The 15,077-nt window shown below is 48.3% G+C and overlaps 1 protein-coding gene across 3 annotated transcripts in view; it reads left to right on the top strand.

Moving 5' to 3' along the window:
• The window catches only part of LOC135908923 (vasculin-like), a 67,537-nt gene that overhangs the window by 16,190 nt on the left and 36,270 nt on the right, over positions 1–15,077 (top strand). For all 3 annotated transcript variants that reach the window (XM_065440775.2, XM_065440776.2, XM_065440774.1), the window contains exon 4: positions 12,703–12,826. In XM_065440775.2, coding sequence (XP_065296847.1) covers positions 12,703–12,826 — 124 coding nt within the window. The remainder of the gene's footprint in view (positions 1–12,702; positions 12,827–15,077) is intronic.

A 15,077-nucleotide genomic window follows, 5' to 3' on the forward strand; every position in this document is an offset into this window, starting at 1 on the left:
ACGTGCATCGTCCACAAGAAACATGCAATATGCATGTATCATTACCCCCGACGGCAGAAGCGCCGTCTTGGGGTGTCTAAATAACGGTGATAACAGGAGAGTAATACGGTTTGAGGTGTGTGTCATGCACAACGTCAGTGGAATTCGGGGCAGATGAGGCACTGGTACTCACTGGGGCGATTTCGTACCTAACTGGAGTCGTGCCACGCAGCACTCGATACGGGCCTGTGTGCCGAGACAATATATTGCTGCATCCAGTACGCGGCACGTAGAGGAAGACGAAGCACTCGCACATTGCAGAAGAGGTCCCTACCCGATTGTTTTATTGCTGCATCCAGTACGCGGCACGTAGAGGAAGACGAAGCTCTCGCGCATTGCAGAAGAGAAGAAGAGGTCCCTACCCGATTGTTTTATTGCTGCATCCAGTACGCGGCACGTAGAGGAAGGCCAAGCTCTCGCGCATTGCAGAAGAGAAGAAGAGGTCCCTACCCGGTTGTTTTTCAATTGGCCTACAATTGAAGTGTCCTGCCCTTTTTATCAGTCCTTGCTGCTTGTGAATCGTGACACTGGTGGAGGCGCGGGGTAAATGTTTGGGACGCCTGTCAACAGCCCCACATCAAGCCCAGAACATTTCCCGCCCGTCGAAACACCCGTTCACCGCGCCAGCTGTCGCCTACTACGCCTAAGCCCAGAATTTGGTCCCCTACCAGGAAGGCTGCCTGTTACCATGAGTGCCCAAGCCATGGCAGACCCAGGCCCTGCACAGGTGACTCTTTTGACTCCTCGATCTCCCGTGAGCTTCCATGGCAATGCCTACAAGGACGCAGAAGACTGGCTCGAGGAGTACGAGCGCATAGCCAAGCATAATGAGTGACATCCTGGACAGAAGCTATCCTATGTCTATTTTTCCCTTGAAGTCGGAGCCCGCACGTGGTTCGTAAATCGCGAGGGAATCTGGCCAAGCTGGGATGAGTTCCGCTGCCAATTCCTCCATACGTTCGGGAGCACTGAAAGGCGAGACCGCGTGTGGCGTCTTCTCGGATCACGGATTCAAAAGCAGATGAAACTGTTGCCATGTTCGCTGAGGACATGGCTCGTCTTTGTCGTCGTGCAGACTGATATGCCCGAGGCAAAAAGGCTCAACCACCTCATGCGCAGCATAAAGGAGCAGCTGTTTGCCGGTCTTCTGCGGAACCCACTGATGAGCATCAATGAATTTATTAAAGAATCGACGACCATAGAGCACGCGTTACACCTATGCAGCCACCAGTATGATCACCTGACCAGCCCTGGGCCGGCAAGCGCCGCAGCAGTGACGGTCACAGACGAGGGTTTCTTGTGCCGGTTGATACGCGAGATTGTTCAGGAAGAAATTAAGAAGCTCACTGCCACGCCAAATGAATGCACAGTTGCGTCGGTGGCTGAAGTTGTGCGCCAAGAAATAAAGCAAGCGTTTGCGGCTCCCGCGCCAAATTCCCAGACGTGGCAGCCCAGCTACGCAGATGTCCGTCAACCGCCACCTCCAATGCTGACACCGCAGTCACATTCCTAGATGTGGTAGCCCAGCTATGCAGATGTCCGTTGACCACCACCTCCAATGCCGACGCCGCAGTATCACCAGCAGTCAGCACCGGCATCACCTTGGTACCACAGGGAACAACCAACGCGAGCACCGCTTCGCTGAACCGACATTCGGCACACAGCTAACTACATGGCCTTGTGCTTCCCCTGTGGGAAAGCGGGCCACATCTGCCGTCATTTCTCTTATCGCGTCAAAGGGTACCAAGCGTTCCCATCCACTGCTTCTCATCATGCTTTTGACGGCAGCCGAGTGAACATCGACGCAAACTCGACGAGCTGGCAAGCTGATTCTCCCTGTTATTGGTCGCGCTCCCCTTCTCCGGGACATCATTTTCCAGCTGCAAGACACAGTTCCACCGACGTCGCCCGAGGGCGATATCCCAGCCCATGCCGTGGAAACTGAAGGCCGCTACCTGGGGGGGGGAAGGTTGTTACACATCGAAGTGCCAAAAATCCCCGATTGCCGTCGAACGAGAAGCCGACACAGCCAGATAATTTGATTACAGTCGAGATTATTAGCGCCGGTGTTACTGTATCAATTGATGGCCACGACGTGACGGCGCCAGTAGACACTGGCACGGACTTTCAATCGTAACGGAAAGACTGGTGGATAGACTTCGCAAAGTGAAAATGGAATGGTCAGGGCCGCACATTAGAGGTGCTGGAGGCCAGCTACTCACACCGACTGGCAAGTGTACTGCAAGGGTTAACATAGGGGATTCGTAATTCGTCATAAATTTTGTTATTCTCCCCAACTGCTGCAAAGATGTAATCTTAGGTATGGACTACTTACGCGAGTACGGCGCCGTCAACATACCAGGAGGTATGGTAACCTTTTATGGAGATGAAAGTGCGGAACTACAACGCAAGTCTTTGTGCACATAGATGACATGACCCCACCACCGTTATCTTGCCGTCTTGTTTCCGTCAGGTGCGACACAGAGTACGATGGGGAAAGTACTGCTGAGCAGATAATTACGCTTTTGCTCACTCAAGGTATTGCCACGCCCAGAAGTCTCGTCAAAGTAATGCATGGGGAAATAGAACTACTGCTGACAAACTTCAGCAAGCAACGATGACACATTGCAAAAGGTACAGCAGCTGCTTACCTTGACGAGATTGCAGAATTCAGTTAATGCTTGGCATTACAACAAGGAGAGCAAGACGCTTCGGCGCCATTACCTGTTCTTGACGTGAGCGCGAGCTTATCACCAGCAGAAAGGCAGCGCCTTGTGGACCTGCTTCACCAGTGTCGCGATTGCTTCTCGTCGACATCCAGAGTTGGTCAGACGCCACTGACGAAGCACCAGATTATCACGGAGGAGACAGCGACACCAATCCGACAAAACTCATACCGTGTAGCACCAAAAAAGCGCGAAGCGATCCGAGAGCAAGTGAAGAAAATGCTCGATGGTGACGTTATCCAACCATCAAAGAGCCTGTGGGCATTGCCGGTAGTGATGGTCAAAAGGAGACGGCAATCTACGTTTTTGTGTCGACTACCGTAAGCTGAACCGGGTGACAAAGAAAGATGTATACCCATTACCGTGTATCGACGATTTTCTCGACAGGCTGAGGCATGCCCACTACTCGTCGATGGTCCTCAAAAGTGGCTATTGGCAAATCAAGGTTGACGAGAGAGACAGAGAAAAGACTGCTTTCGTAATCCCTGATGGGCTTCCTGCCTTTCGGTTTATGCTCAGCACCAGCAACTTTTTGGCGACTCATGGATATGGTTCTGGCAGGCCTGAAGTGGCCGACATGCCTAGTATACCTCGACGATGTCATAGTTTTTTCGGAAACGTTCGAGGAACACATGAGACGGCTGCTAGTGGTTCTACAAACGATCCGATCCGCCGGCTTAACACTACTTAACACAGTACTCAACAGGAAACAACGCGAAAGACACCATTTAACCTTCTTCATGGCCCTGAAGTGACGACGATGATCGATGCGATGTTGCCACATGACTGCGGTGATACAGGCACAGATGCTGAAGCTTTCGCTCAACGTTCTGAAGAAGTGAGACAACTCGCCCGCATCAGAATCGTCCGACAACAGGACTACGACGCTCGATGCTACAATCTACGGCGCCGCTACATCACGTATCAGCCAGGTGACAAAGTGTGGGTTTGGAGTCCCATCCGTTGGCGAGGGCTTTCAGAAAAGCTACTCAGGCGGTACTTTGGTCCCTACAAGTTTTTACGGCGCCTCAGCGACCTGAAATATGAGGTTATCCCTGACAGTCCCGCTTCCTCCAGGGCGAGGCAGCGTGCACCAGAAGTTGTGCATATTGCGTGCATGAAGCCCTGTTGTTCGGAATGAAGTGCCCACACCTCGTCTGACACATCTTCCTGCTGCTAGGTGAGCATCGGGACGATGCTCTCTCTGGAGGGAGGCAAATGCCACATCCAGTACGCGGCATGTGGAGGAAGACGAAGATTTGCGCATTGCGGATGAGGTCCCTGCGCGATCGTTTTTCTGTTGGCCTGTAATTAAAGTGTTCTGCCCTTTTTTATCAGTTCCTGCTGCTTGTGAATCGTGACAATGTTGAACTTTTAAAAAAAATGCGGCAGAAAGTTGATCCTCGTCTTGCATACTGGTAATTGTTTACTGGTTTATACTGTTTGGTTTTTATGTTCTTATAATTAAAGTTTGGGATATCGACCTATATTTCGGTTTATACGGTACTTAAAAAAATCGGCAATTCTGCACGAAGCAACTAGCAACAGCTCACCATGCGCGAAACCACGCACAAAATACAAAGACATGAACTGCGAATCAGCTGGTGCAACTATTTAAGGGGCCACATAAAACCAACAAAAGAAGTGCTTGCAAACACTGCTTTTGTTGGTTTTATGTGGCCCATTAGATGGTTGCATCAACATGTTGCACAGCACACAGCATGGCAAAGAAGCGGCAAACGGTAGAAGCGGCAAGTGGCATTTGGAACCTAAGCGGAATGCCTTTGACCTGTACGCTACATGGCGGGCAAACAGAACCAAAACATAGGTACATCGTGATCGACTTTGTCGCTTGCGCTTGTAAACATCAAGCGCAAGGAATGCCGTGCAATGGATCACAGAACGCCGCTGCTTTGGTTCTTCCTGCTCGGGAGGCCTTGCCGGGAATGTGTATAACACGTCGCCAGCGGGATATTGTAGGTATTTGAGCATGCCACCACACAAGAATTGTTTTTTGACATGCCTTTAAGATTCTGCCACCGCACACATGACGGGTGTTGGTTATTTCACTCCGTAAACTTGAATCAGACATGCAAGACCAGCGATGCATTCATTCAGATTTATGATGGATGGCTGCCTCCTTCTCAAGCACACTTAGTAAGGCCGCCACTAGGGGCGCGTCTGTCTGCATGCTCTACGCTTGTAGCACTGGTGGAAAAAGCAAAATATTGTCTCACCGGGCTTTAAGCACCACGAACACAGTAAGCAACTGCGGAACAACATACAAATGGCAATTGAAGTAATGACAGGCACAGTGACACAAACTTTAAATAGAGCCTCAAAATCTTTAGCATTGGCGAAAAGAGAGAAACCCACAGCAAGCAAAAAAAGGGCATAGAATTGGGGCTTGCAATGCATAGAATTGCGAGCTCCAGTGATCCATTGAAAAGAAGAATGAAACAAATAAGGGCAGCTGCTTATGTAAAGTTCTAGAGGTGTGCAAATAGCAATTCTGAAGACAGAGTTGAGTGTGTATTAAATAGTGCTTGAAACAAACTGAACCATAAATTCAATACTGTTTAAATAATTTCAGAATAATAAACAGCCGTTTTGACCTTAAATGGGGCATGACACGATCACCCATCATTTTGCGGTTTTCCACGAGAAATTGAAGTAGAGGTTCTATTATGGCTATACACGTGTAAAAACTAGGTGGTAAAAGCAAATTTCTGTCCAAAATGTGAGCTAGAACTCGCCGGCTCTCAGCCCCGCCATCTGGCACCCACCACCATATTGCCAAGCCATGTGCGACAGCACGCGCTGCATGCAACCAAGCCATAGTCTGCTACAACATTGGCCACCGCACCACACGAGGTTGGAGCATAACTGCCGTTTGTTGCTGTATTTGCTCCAGATATTGCTTGCCCTGTCTGCTACAATGCCAACTTCGTGTGATGAACCAAGCGACGAATGATTGAGTAGCAGAAGCAGCAATGGTGCTACGCATTTTGACTTCGATCTAATCCCCACCAGCTATGTGATGAAACGTGGCCTTGGAGATATGCACGCGCCAGCTATGGACAAAGCCGGCACGCACGTTTCTTGGAGGCCATGTACGCAGACAGCATAGTAAACATGGTCAACATAAGATGGCTACATTAGTGTTGCGTAAAATGCTGCTGATTCTTTTCCACACTGCTATTTCATACGCCCAGCACTGCTTAGGCAGCTGTTCATGGAAAACGAAGTCTGGTGCTACTTTGCACAATGCAAATATTACGTGTGTAGGTTGTTTGCTGGCACACATTCCATGCATGCATGTCTCTCGGATCCATACTAAAAAAAACTGATTTTGTTAAGCTGCTACGCGTTCCCACCAGTTCTTTTTAACCTCTGTAGTTGCGTGCAGCATATGTAAACAAATGCCTGCATACATGTGTTCGTGGTGCAAGCATTTAGTGCGATGTACGCTTTGGCTGAACCTTTACTTGAACTTACTTTATTGCACCCGATATCAATAAAAAAACAATAGTAAGGCCAATGCTTGGCTGGGGCACAAGCAGCCGGATGGGTTGGTGCGCGAACATGGTCGGCGTCGAGCCTGGCTGCAGCCTTGGCTTTTTCACGAGTATCCCAAACTCAGCGAGCAGGTGCAAATCGTCACTGAAGCTGTCTGGCATGAAGTGTTGCAAGAACAAAACAAAAACGTCAGATGAGCGCCAGTTCTTCCTGCCCGCATTCATCTCCCAAGCCTTATGCTTGACAGGCTCCTTGGGAAACCCAAAGTCGACACGGAGCACTCGGGGCTCCATTCGCTCTGGCACCCCACAGCACTACAGAGGCGTGCACTGTGGCAGCATTGTTTCAGCCACTGCAAGTTGAAAAATTTCAATGGCAAGCTGAACAAAGCAGAAGTTTCCCGCATGCGTGCACAGCTGAAACGCAGATTCTTCGAAGGAACATAGATGCTCGCTCGGCGAGCATGCAACCTGTTATGTCAAAGCTTGCGGGCATGCCAGTGTTGCTTGAGTGTTATGCCATTCGAGTATCATAAAAAAATTCAATTACAAAGTATGTGCTGGCTCAAGGGCGAAAAAATTTCGCCGTGTTCTTGAACGCACGAGGATTGCCTCACACAATACAGATTATGATTTAAAACTGGGTGTCATGCCCCCTTTAGCATACATTGATTTCACAGTCTAGTATATTCACAACTTTAGCGAGTTCCTGTCATTACATTGCACATTATGAAGCATTTTTACAGCGAAGCTGTTAAGGGCCACTTTCCCCACTATTGTGTCCACGGGTAGAAAACTTGAATATACTGCAATGCCGGGCCGACTCGCAGCGGAAGTGACGCAGGCGTTAAGCACGCCCTATATGTGAGCTGATCACAAAGATAGCGCAATGCTGGCCCGGCCCACGGTAGAGGTGCAGTTCACCTATCTCGAACCCACCGGTCTCAGATGCTTCCCCTTGAAGTCGGAACTCTTACTGTATAGTCCCAAGAAATGCAGTCCAAGGCCCAAGGGGTGGACATTGTTAGAAGACAGAGACATTAACCTATACAGTGAAACCTCGTTAAACCGTAGTCGGCCGGAGCTCGGAAAAAGTACGTACTAAACGGTAGTACTGTTTAAGCGAAATAGCATGAGATCGCCCACTTACCTGTCGAAAACGGAACTCAGAGAGAGTGCAATGAAAGGGGAAAAAACATGCAGTATTTATTCACTTTGCGGGACGTAAGTGTTATTTTCGTTTGATGTCGCGGAGGCCTAGCACGACAGCGGACTCAAACTTACTGAAGCTGCGTGCCAGCTTCTCAACCAGCCCCCCTCCTCTCGGCAAACACTCGCACGGCAGATTCCTCGTTGGCGTTACGTATTCTCCGTGCACGCGCGCAGTAGTGCTGCATAAGTCCCAGGGCGCCTTTTTCATTGCCGCGTGCCGGAGTTCGGAAAACTTTTCGTTTGGAATAGTTGCGTTATCGCGCCCCTGTTCTCCTTGCGACGATCGCATTCATGAGGCTGACGTAACGCGCAGCTTCTGCCACTGTCGGGCCTGAATAGCCCGTGCTGTCGCTTTCCGTGTCGTCCTCATCACTGTCGCTAGTTGACACTTCGGCAACAGCGGCAACGATGGTGAAAAGTCGAACCTCGTAGCCGACATCTCTTCGCGGTCGCAGCAGCGCTGCCGAGCAACTTCGCATTCCAAATGCCACACACTGTAGTCAACAGCAGATCCATGTCGCGGGCCAGCGCCAACTTCTTCGTGTCACGTTCGGTAGCACGGACGATGTCTAATTTTTCTTCTATGCTGATCACTCGGCGTCTTTTTTTATCCTAGCTTCGGCATGACGCGAGTCCTCGCTTGCACGACGCCACAACGCTCTCTGGCACGGCGTCCATGCGGCGTTGAAATGATGTTGATGTTGATGCGGCTTCACGTGCAAACGCACAGGGCGCTTGGAGGCCGTGGTACCGATCTCTGAGGCTTGTTGTTCTGCCGGGCCGCCCGATGGAGACGACGCGCCGCCGTGTTTCCGCGACGAAAAGTGGAAACGCTACGTTTTAACCGATGCGTACGCAATAGGCTGCTACGGTTTATGCGGATACAAAATACATTATGTTCAATGGCCGCTGAGTCGGGGAATTGACTTTACTACTTTTAAACCGAAACTACTGTTTAAGCGGGTACGGTTTAACGAGGTTTTACTGTATACAAGAAACGGTTTCCGCATACCCAGAGTCGATTAAATTAAGGTCTTGGGCATGATCGTTGAGTCAGGGGGTACAAATGGCAAGACTATACACAAGCTAGTTGCTAAAACTGAAAGTGTTGTTCATTTAGTTAGGAGGGTGTCAAATCGGCATCGTGGACTCAAGGAGGATAACCTCATTCGACCAATGCATGCCTTCGTTCTGTGCCACTTTACATACGTGGCAGCCATGCATCGATGGAAATGGGCAGAGCGGGATAAATTGGATGCACAGCTTAGGAAGATTACTAAGCAAGTTCTTGGGTTTCCCATATATACTTATACAGAATGCTTAATGCAGCTTGGCATTCGTAATACTCTGGAAGAGATTGCAAAGGCCCAGGAGCACGCACATCAGACTCGCCTCACTACAACGAGGGCAGGTAGATCCATCTTGCAGGAACTCGGATATCACCCCGATAGAGTAGCGGAGGAGTTTTCTGACGTGCCTCCGACGATTCGTGAGAACATTACGGTCGCGCCCATACCTAGGAACATGCACCGCGATCATAATCGCGCTAGGAGGAGGGCAAGGGGGGCCGACCTCCTTAGGCAAATACACCGTGATCAGCGACAGGTCAGCTTTGTGGATGCCACTTCTTGTAAGGGACGTCAGGTGTTCACCATCGTCACTGTCGATGGTCGGCAAGGAATCGCCAATGCTGTCTCGATTTGAACGAGGGACTCCGAAATTGCTGAACAAATGGCTATTGCACTAGCCCTGTTGGGTAGCTCACAGGATGTCATCTATAGTGATTCAGTGTCTGCAGTCAAAGCATTTTAAGGAAGTCACTGTTTCCAAACAGGCCCTCAGACTTCATGGGGGCAAGGAAACCGCGCACCACTTCATTTATTGGTTTCCTGCACATCATGGTCAGATAAAGGGTGCTCCTCCCAACCTCAACGAGTCGGGTCACGGGGTTGCGTGTAACTTGCCCACCACGCTACCCTCGACCAATCGGAAGCCAACTCCCCAGAGAACAGGCACACGCCCTCCACTTACAAGATTACTAAAAACTACTATCTCAGCTGTAGAACCTGCTTTGTTCCTCATCCGCAGCTCAATAGAGCTCAAGCATTAACGCTCCGTCTACTACAAACAAATACGTATCCCAATCCATCCTCTTACATAAAATCTATCCGGATACTTACACCAATGCTACCTGCCACGATTGTGGAGAACTAGCCACGTTAGACCACATGCTCTGGCGGTGTGCCCGGTCACTCTCTATCATCGATAACAGCTCGACCAGATGGGAGGTGGTTCTCCGCAGCCCTCTTCTGGCTGACCACCTCTGGGCTGTCCAGCAGGCCCACGATGCGCCCGAGAGGCTCGGCCTTCTGGGCCGGTATTTTATAGCGATGCCTTTTTTCGATTCTATGCTTTTTCTGGCTTTTCATGCTTGGCCAGTGGTCAGAGTGACGGTCTGCCCACATTATCAATGGGATCAGGCGGCCGTGTGTGGTGGATAAGAATAGCATAGAATAAGGCATAAGGCATCGCTAAAAATAGCGGCCCTGGTTCCTAGTGGGAGCGGCCTGTTTTGTGAAGACTCACGATCTGCAGGACTTCATTAAAGTTTTGCCATACCATTACCATTGAGCAACATAGCGTACTCAACTACCCAGTTCTTATGTCTGTTAGGCCACCAGGATAAAATTTATTGCTCTTTTGCTCCACTTTTATGCGTGATATAAATAAAATTTAGTTGCGGAGCGTTACGTCTCGAACCTGTGCAGTGGATGGTGAGGAATGCCATTATGGAGGGCTCGGGTTTAATTTTGACCACCTCTGTGGGGTTCCCTAAAGTGCGCCTAAATATAAGTACTCGAGCATTTTTGCATTTCGCTCACAGCCACCGTAGCCTGAATATTTTAACCCTTTCAAGGTCAATTTTTTCTAAAACGACTCCCCCTCCCCCCACCACCATGGTCGATTTCTTTTATTGTGGATTTAAAATCTTCAGAGTGACCTATTCTGAAGAAAACATTTACCACAATTTTTGAGTGATCATAAAGCTACAAAAAAGTATTTTCTGTGGGTAAACATAGGTTGTTTATTTATGAACACAGATGTGCTGGCATAAATACTTATAAAAATAAAAAAAGTAGATGCACTGAGATATGTATGTTCCAGTTTGGCACTTGGGCAGTAGTCTGCTATAAATGAATCGCCGCTCGACTCGCAGGAGAGCAACCGGTACACACATTCATAGCATAATCAAACTGTGTATGTGAGCGCACACAAAACTCCATGGTTGTGCGCCCATCAGATAAGCCAAACGAGTCAGAACTCGGCAATAATCTTTCGTCCCATCTCCAACGCGGGGGCGTTCAGTTTTCGTGAGCCTCAAGAAAAGGAATGCAGGCATGGCAGCATAGTTCGTATAGGGCGGCATTGTCTGTATATACCAGCGCTCGCCTGTGAACAGATGTAATCGCACCTCTGTGAGCAATTAAAAAACTAGCATCTAATGGTGACCCTTTGAAAAACTAGAAACCAGATAGACGTTGGTCTGTGAGCACGACAAACGGGAACAGCCTGTGAGATGAAACAAAAATCAACTGCAGCACGGGTAGATGCACAAACGATTGTTGACGAAATGATGTAGAGGTGCCATGGAATTTAACCCAAGAGGCTACGGAATGCAAAAAAAGAAAAATCGAACAGGGTGGCAGCACTTGCTGTGCAATTGTCGAAAAATTTGTGTTTTTCAGACGCACAGGTGACGGCATAAATATGTGGCTCCATCCATTTGGGACTTGTATGTGGTGCTGTGTGTCTACGTTTGTGGCACTGAAAGGGGTTAAAACTATTAAGCGATATTTGTATTTGTGAATAGTGATTATATGTTTCTAATAGTGACACGATGTACAGTGAATAATATGTGACAAATGGTGACTATACACTTTGAAGACAAAATCGAATAGGGCAATATCGAATCTGTTATCCAAAAGTTGGTAGTATCGCCCGCCCCCCAAGAAAAAAATAATTCTTGGCCTCTTGGAGGCAATCGGCAAGAAGAGTGGTCCGATTGGCTGATACAGCAGAAGCGGTGGGGATTGCGAAGGACAAGCTGCATGCCAGCAAGGCCTTATGTGCTTTGCGCTGTACTGGCTTGCTTTTTGTCTCCACGGTCATCCTTCTGCTGACAGTTATCAAATGAATGGCTACCTTGTGTCGAGGTCACGAAGGGATTCCTATGTGCATACCTGCCAACACCCCAAATTTTTTTCTCATTTTTACGAATTTGGGCTGGTTCTCCGATTTCACGATTGTTGCATCAAGCCTTGTGATAAGTAAATTCTGTTCTGCGAAAAAGGTTTGATGCTGTTGAAAGATGTGAAGTGGTACGAAATTGCAAAGAAATTTATAAAGAAAAAGGAAATTGCAATGGTACCCGTACTACTCCCCTGCAAATGGTGCGTGATGGTGTCTGCACAGGGTCCTGTGTGGTAGTGCATGACGTTTGATGTCCGAGGGAATACCTGCGTCGAGCAAATTTATCCAGTCATGTTCCTGAAGCAGACAGTATCAGCAGCAGTGTTGCTGATGAAGTCATTGATCTGGAGACAGCGTTGTCATTCTTTACTGCTCTATGTTTGCGGCTACTTGTGTGCCGCATCCAAAGGCAAATTGTCGTCAATAAAGCGAGCATGGAACAACAAAAGAGCAGTCTTAAGTGCATGCTATCTGTCATGCTCACAGGATTTTTATGATTTCTAACTTTCGCACGCTGGCAGGTATATAAGTGAACAGAATGTCCAAATTGAACGAGCTTTGTCAAAGCGGCCCTACAACACCTTATCTTGAAACGTCAGAACATGCTGGAGTGTGCACGATGTTTATCACTGAATACATTCCCGCAGAGCAGAATGCCTATTCATAGGTCCTTACTGATAAAAAATCTGAATTTTCGAGAAACCATCAACATGTTGAGCAACCAAACAGTTTTAGAATATTTCACGAAAACTTAGTATTTTTCTGCTTGGACTATTCTTCGTGTTCTATCGTAGCCAGGGCTGGAATTGTGCCCTTTGCCATACCTTCCATAATGGGGGGGTGGAGGGTGGAAAAGGGGGAAAGTGTGTTGGCAGGTGTCAAAGGGGTTATGAGAGAAAATTTCCATCTTTTAATGCTTATTTACTAATTAAAATTTTTGCTAATGAACCTTGCAGAAGAACTCGGATGCCCCCCACCACAACGCTCGGTCTGACGAACATCGGCTTGGCTTCCATCGCCGATCAGGAGGAAGCTTGCGGTCTGGTTTCCACAGTGATGGCTACCGGGAGAGAGATCCAGGTGAGTAATGGATGTTGCATTAGTGGAGACAAGAGTTTTGTAGCAAAACCGGGAGAGAGACCCAGGTGAGTGAGTAATGGATGTTGCATTAGTGGAGACGAGAGTTTTGTAGCAATTTAGAGGGGCCTTGTAAACCTTCTGTGGAATGTGGAGTATGTGCTCGATACTGAAAGCCTGCCTCTTCGTAAACCTTTCCTGCGAAAAGTTTTGGATGGGCCTCGTATGTGCTATTGCATTTGGTAGGAGCTGCAATATGGGAGCTGCGGCCTGAGCACTCATCAGGTCGAGTTGGTGGCTCTAACGTGGAGCATCCCAGAAAAAAAAAAAAAAGTTAAGAAAGTTTCACCATTTTTGTATTACTTGTAATACTCATACTAATGTGCTTTCCATTGTTTGCTCTCTTTTTGGAGCTATAATAAACAGCGAGAGGCAGATTTGTTGGCATCTGCCCTTTGTGATTGTCACCTATTGTATTTCTCAAATGCTGCTGTCGACCCCCCCCCCCCCCCCCCCCGCAAAAGAAAGAGTATATGCTAATGTCTCAATATATCGTGCAGGAACATTACAAAAACAATGACATATGAGAGGGAGTGCTAAGGCTTCTCTCAAGCTCAAGATTGCGTGACTTCCAGCACTAAATGCTTGCGAAGACTGTGCGCACAAACTAATCGTCATCTTGGATTGGCCACCTTTTGCATCCGCTGCAGACTACCTTCAATATGGCGTGCGTGGGCCGCATATGTGCCCAGCTGTGCCGGCAGCCATGCGCAGCCAGGCGGGGCTTGAGGACGAGACTTGGATGCGCCTTGATCATGTTGCCGCACGCTCCCTCCCCCCTTTCCCCAGCTTGGCAGGAACATAGCACACACCAAGCCGCCATCCTCTTCGGCTTACCGTCTCGTGCCTTCCTTCCAACTTGCAGCACATGTCGCGATAGGATCTTATAGCTCTTGAACCTTCTGTGGGACATGACTACGAGAAGGCCTTGCAGCTATGCTCCATGCTCCGGCGGCTGTTCCCTATTGTGTGTCCTGCAATTCGAGAGGTGCGTTTGCAAGCAGCCGCATGTAATTCGTCCATTTGACTGTCTGCGCCAGTGGCAGTTTCCATTTAGTGCATCAGTATTCCTCCACGGCAGCAGTGAAGTTTCATTTAATTCATATAGTGAATGGACACACTTTAGTGTACAGTGAAACCTTGATATAATGAACTTCAATACAACGAAATTCTTTATAGAAACAAGTATTTGCCTTTTTTATAATTTCTTGTTCATAGAATGCCATGTATTTAGAACCTCGCTATAACGAAGTCAGTTTATACACAATTTCACTTCAGGCACAAAGGAATACTGAGGCAGTAAATGGTAAATTTTGCAGACGCAGATGGCCAAATGGTTTAATTACATGCGGCTGCTTGCAAACACCTCTCGAACCACGCCCCGCAGTACTGAGAATGGCCACCTAATCGGAGCAGCGTCATGTTCTGTATAAGGTTTAAGTGTGATAAAATTGTATCACGTCCTGAACGCTGTGTTCTTTGGGTGCAAGTGAAAACCTGCTAGGCTAAACTGAGAAGGATGGTGCATTGATGAGTGCAGTCTTCCCGCGGAATCAAGGGGAGATGGAGGAGGGGAGCGAGCTTGCGGTAATCTGTTCAAGTGCGCATCGGAGGGGATGGCAGGTTGTCCCGGGTCTCCTTTTCGAGCGCAGCCGAGCACATACTTAGCCTGCACGCCCTGTTTTAGAGGTAATCATCTGCGTGTTCAAAAAGTGGGCGTGCCGAAATGGCATGGCATCATGTGTACTATCCCGTGTGTTTGGTACTGTAAGTTCTGTAATCTCGAGTTTTGGAGACTCGTTGGAGAATGAGGCACACGAAGCATTCGCTCGCCACAACTGTCGGCACTTCTCCTGATAGTGTTGTCAGGCTGCGGGTGACACCATCAGCGCCAGGGGCAAAGTGGACATGAAAGCGTGACTGGCTTTGCTTTGTACCACCAATGGGAAGATATCGTCGAATGTAGCCATCTTTCATCACTGGCTCTCAGATTCAACTAGGTGGATATTTTCCTCGTTCAAGTTTGCTTTGTCCAATTGCATGAAAATTGATAAAATTTGGTGGCCCCTTTCGTGTAAGAAACATTGAAGACTACTTATTTGCACAAGAGGTCAAATTTCAATTGTGTGGTTCTCACCCATGCTGTTGGGACAAAGGAATGACAACACAGTAGTGCAAACAATCACAAGATCAT

The sequence above is a fragment of the Dermacentor albipictus genome, chromosome 9 (genome assembly GCF_038994185.2).
Source record: "Dermacentor albipictus isolate Rhodes 1998 colony chromosome 9, USDA_Dalb.pri_finalv2, whole genome shotgun sequence".
Lineage (NCBI taxonomy): Eukaryota > Metazoa > Arthropoda > Arachnida > Ixodida > Ixodidae > Dermacentor > Dermacentor albipictus.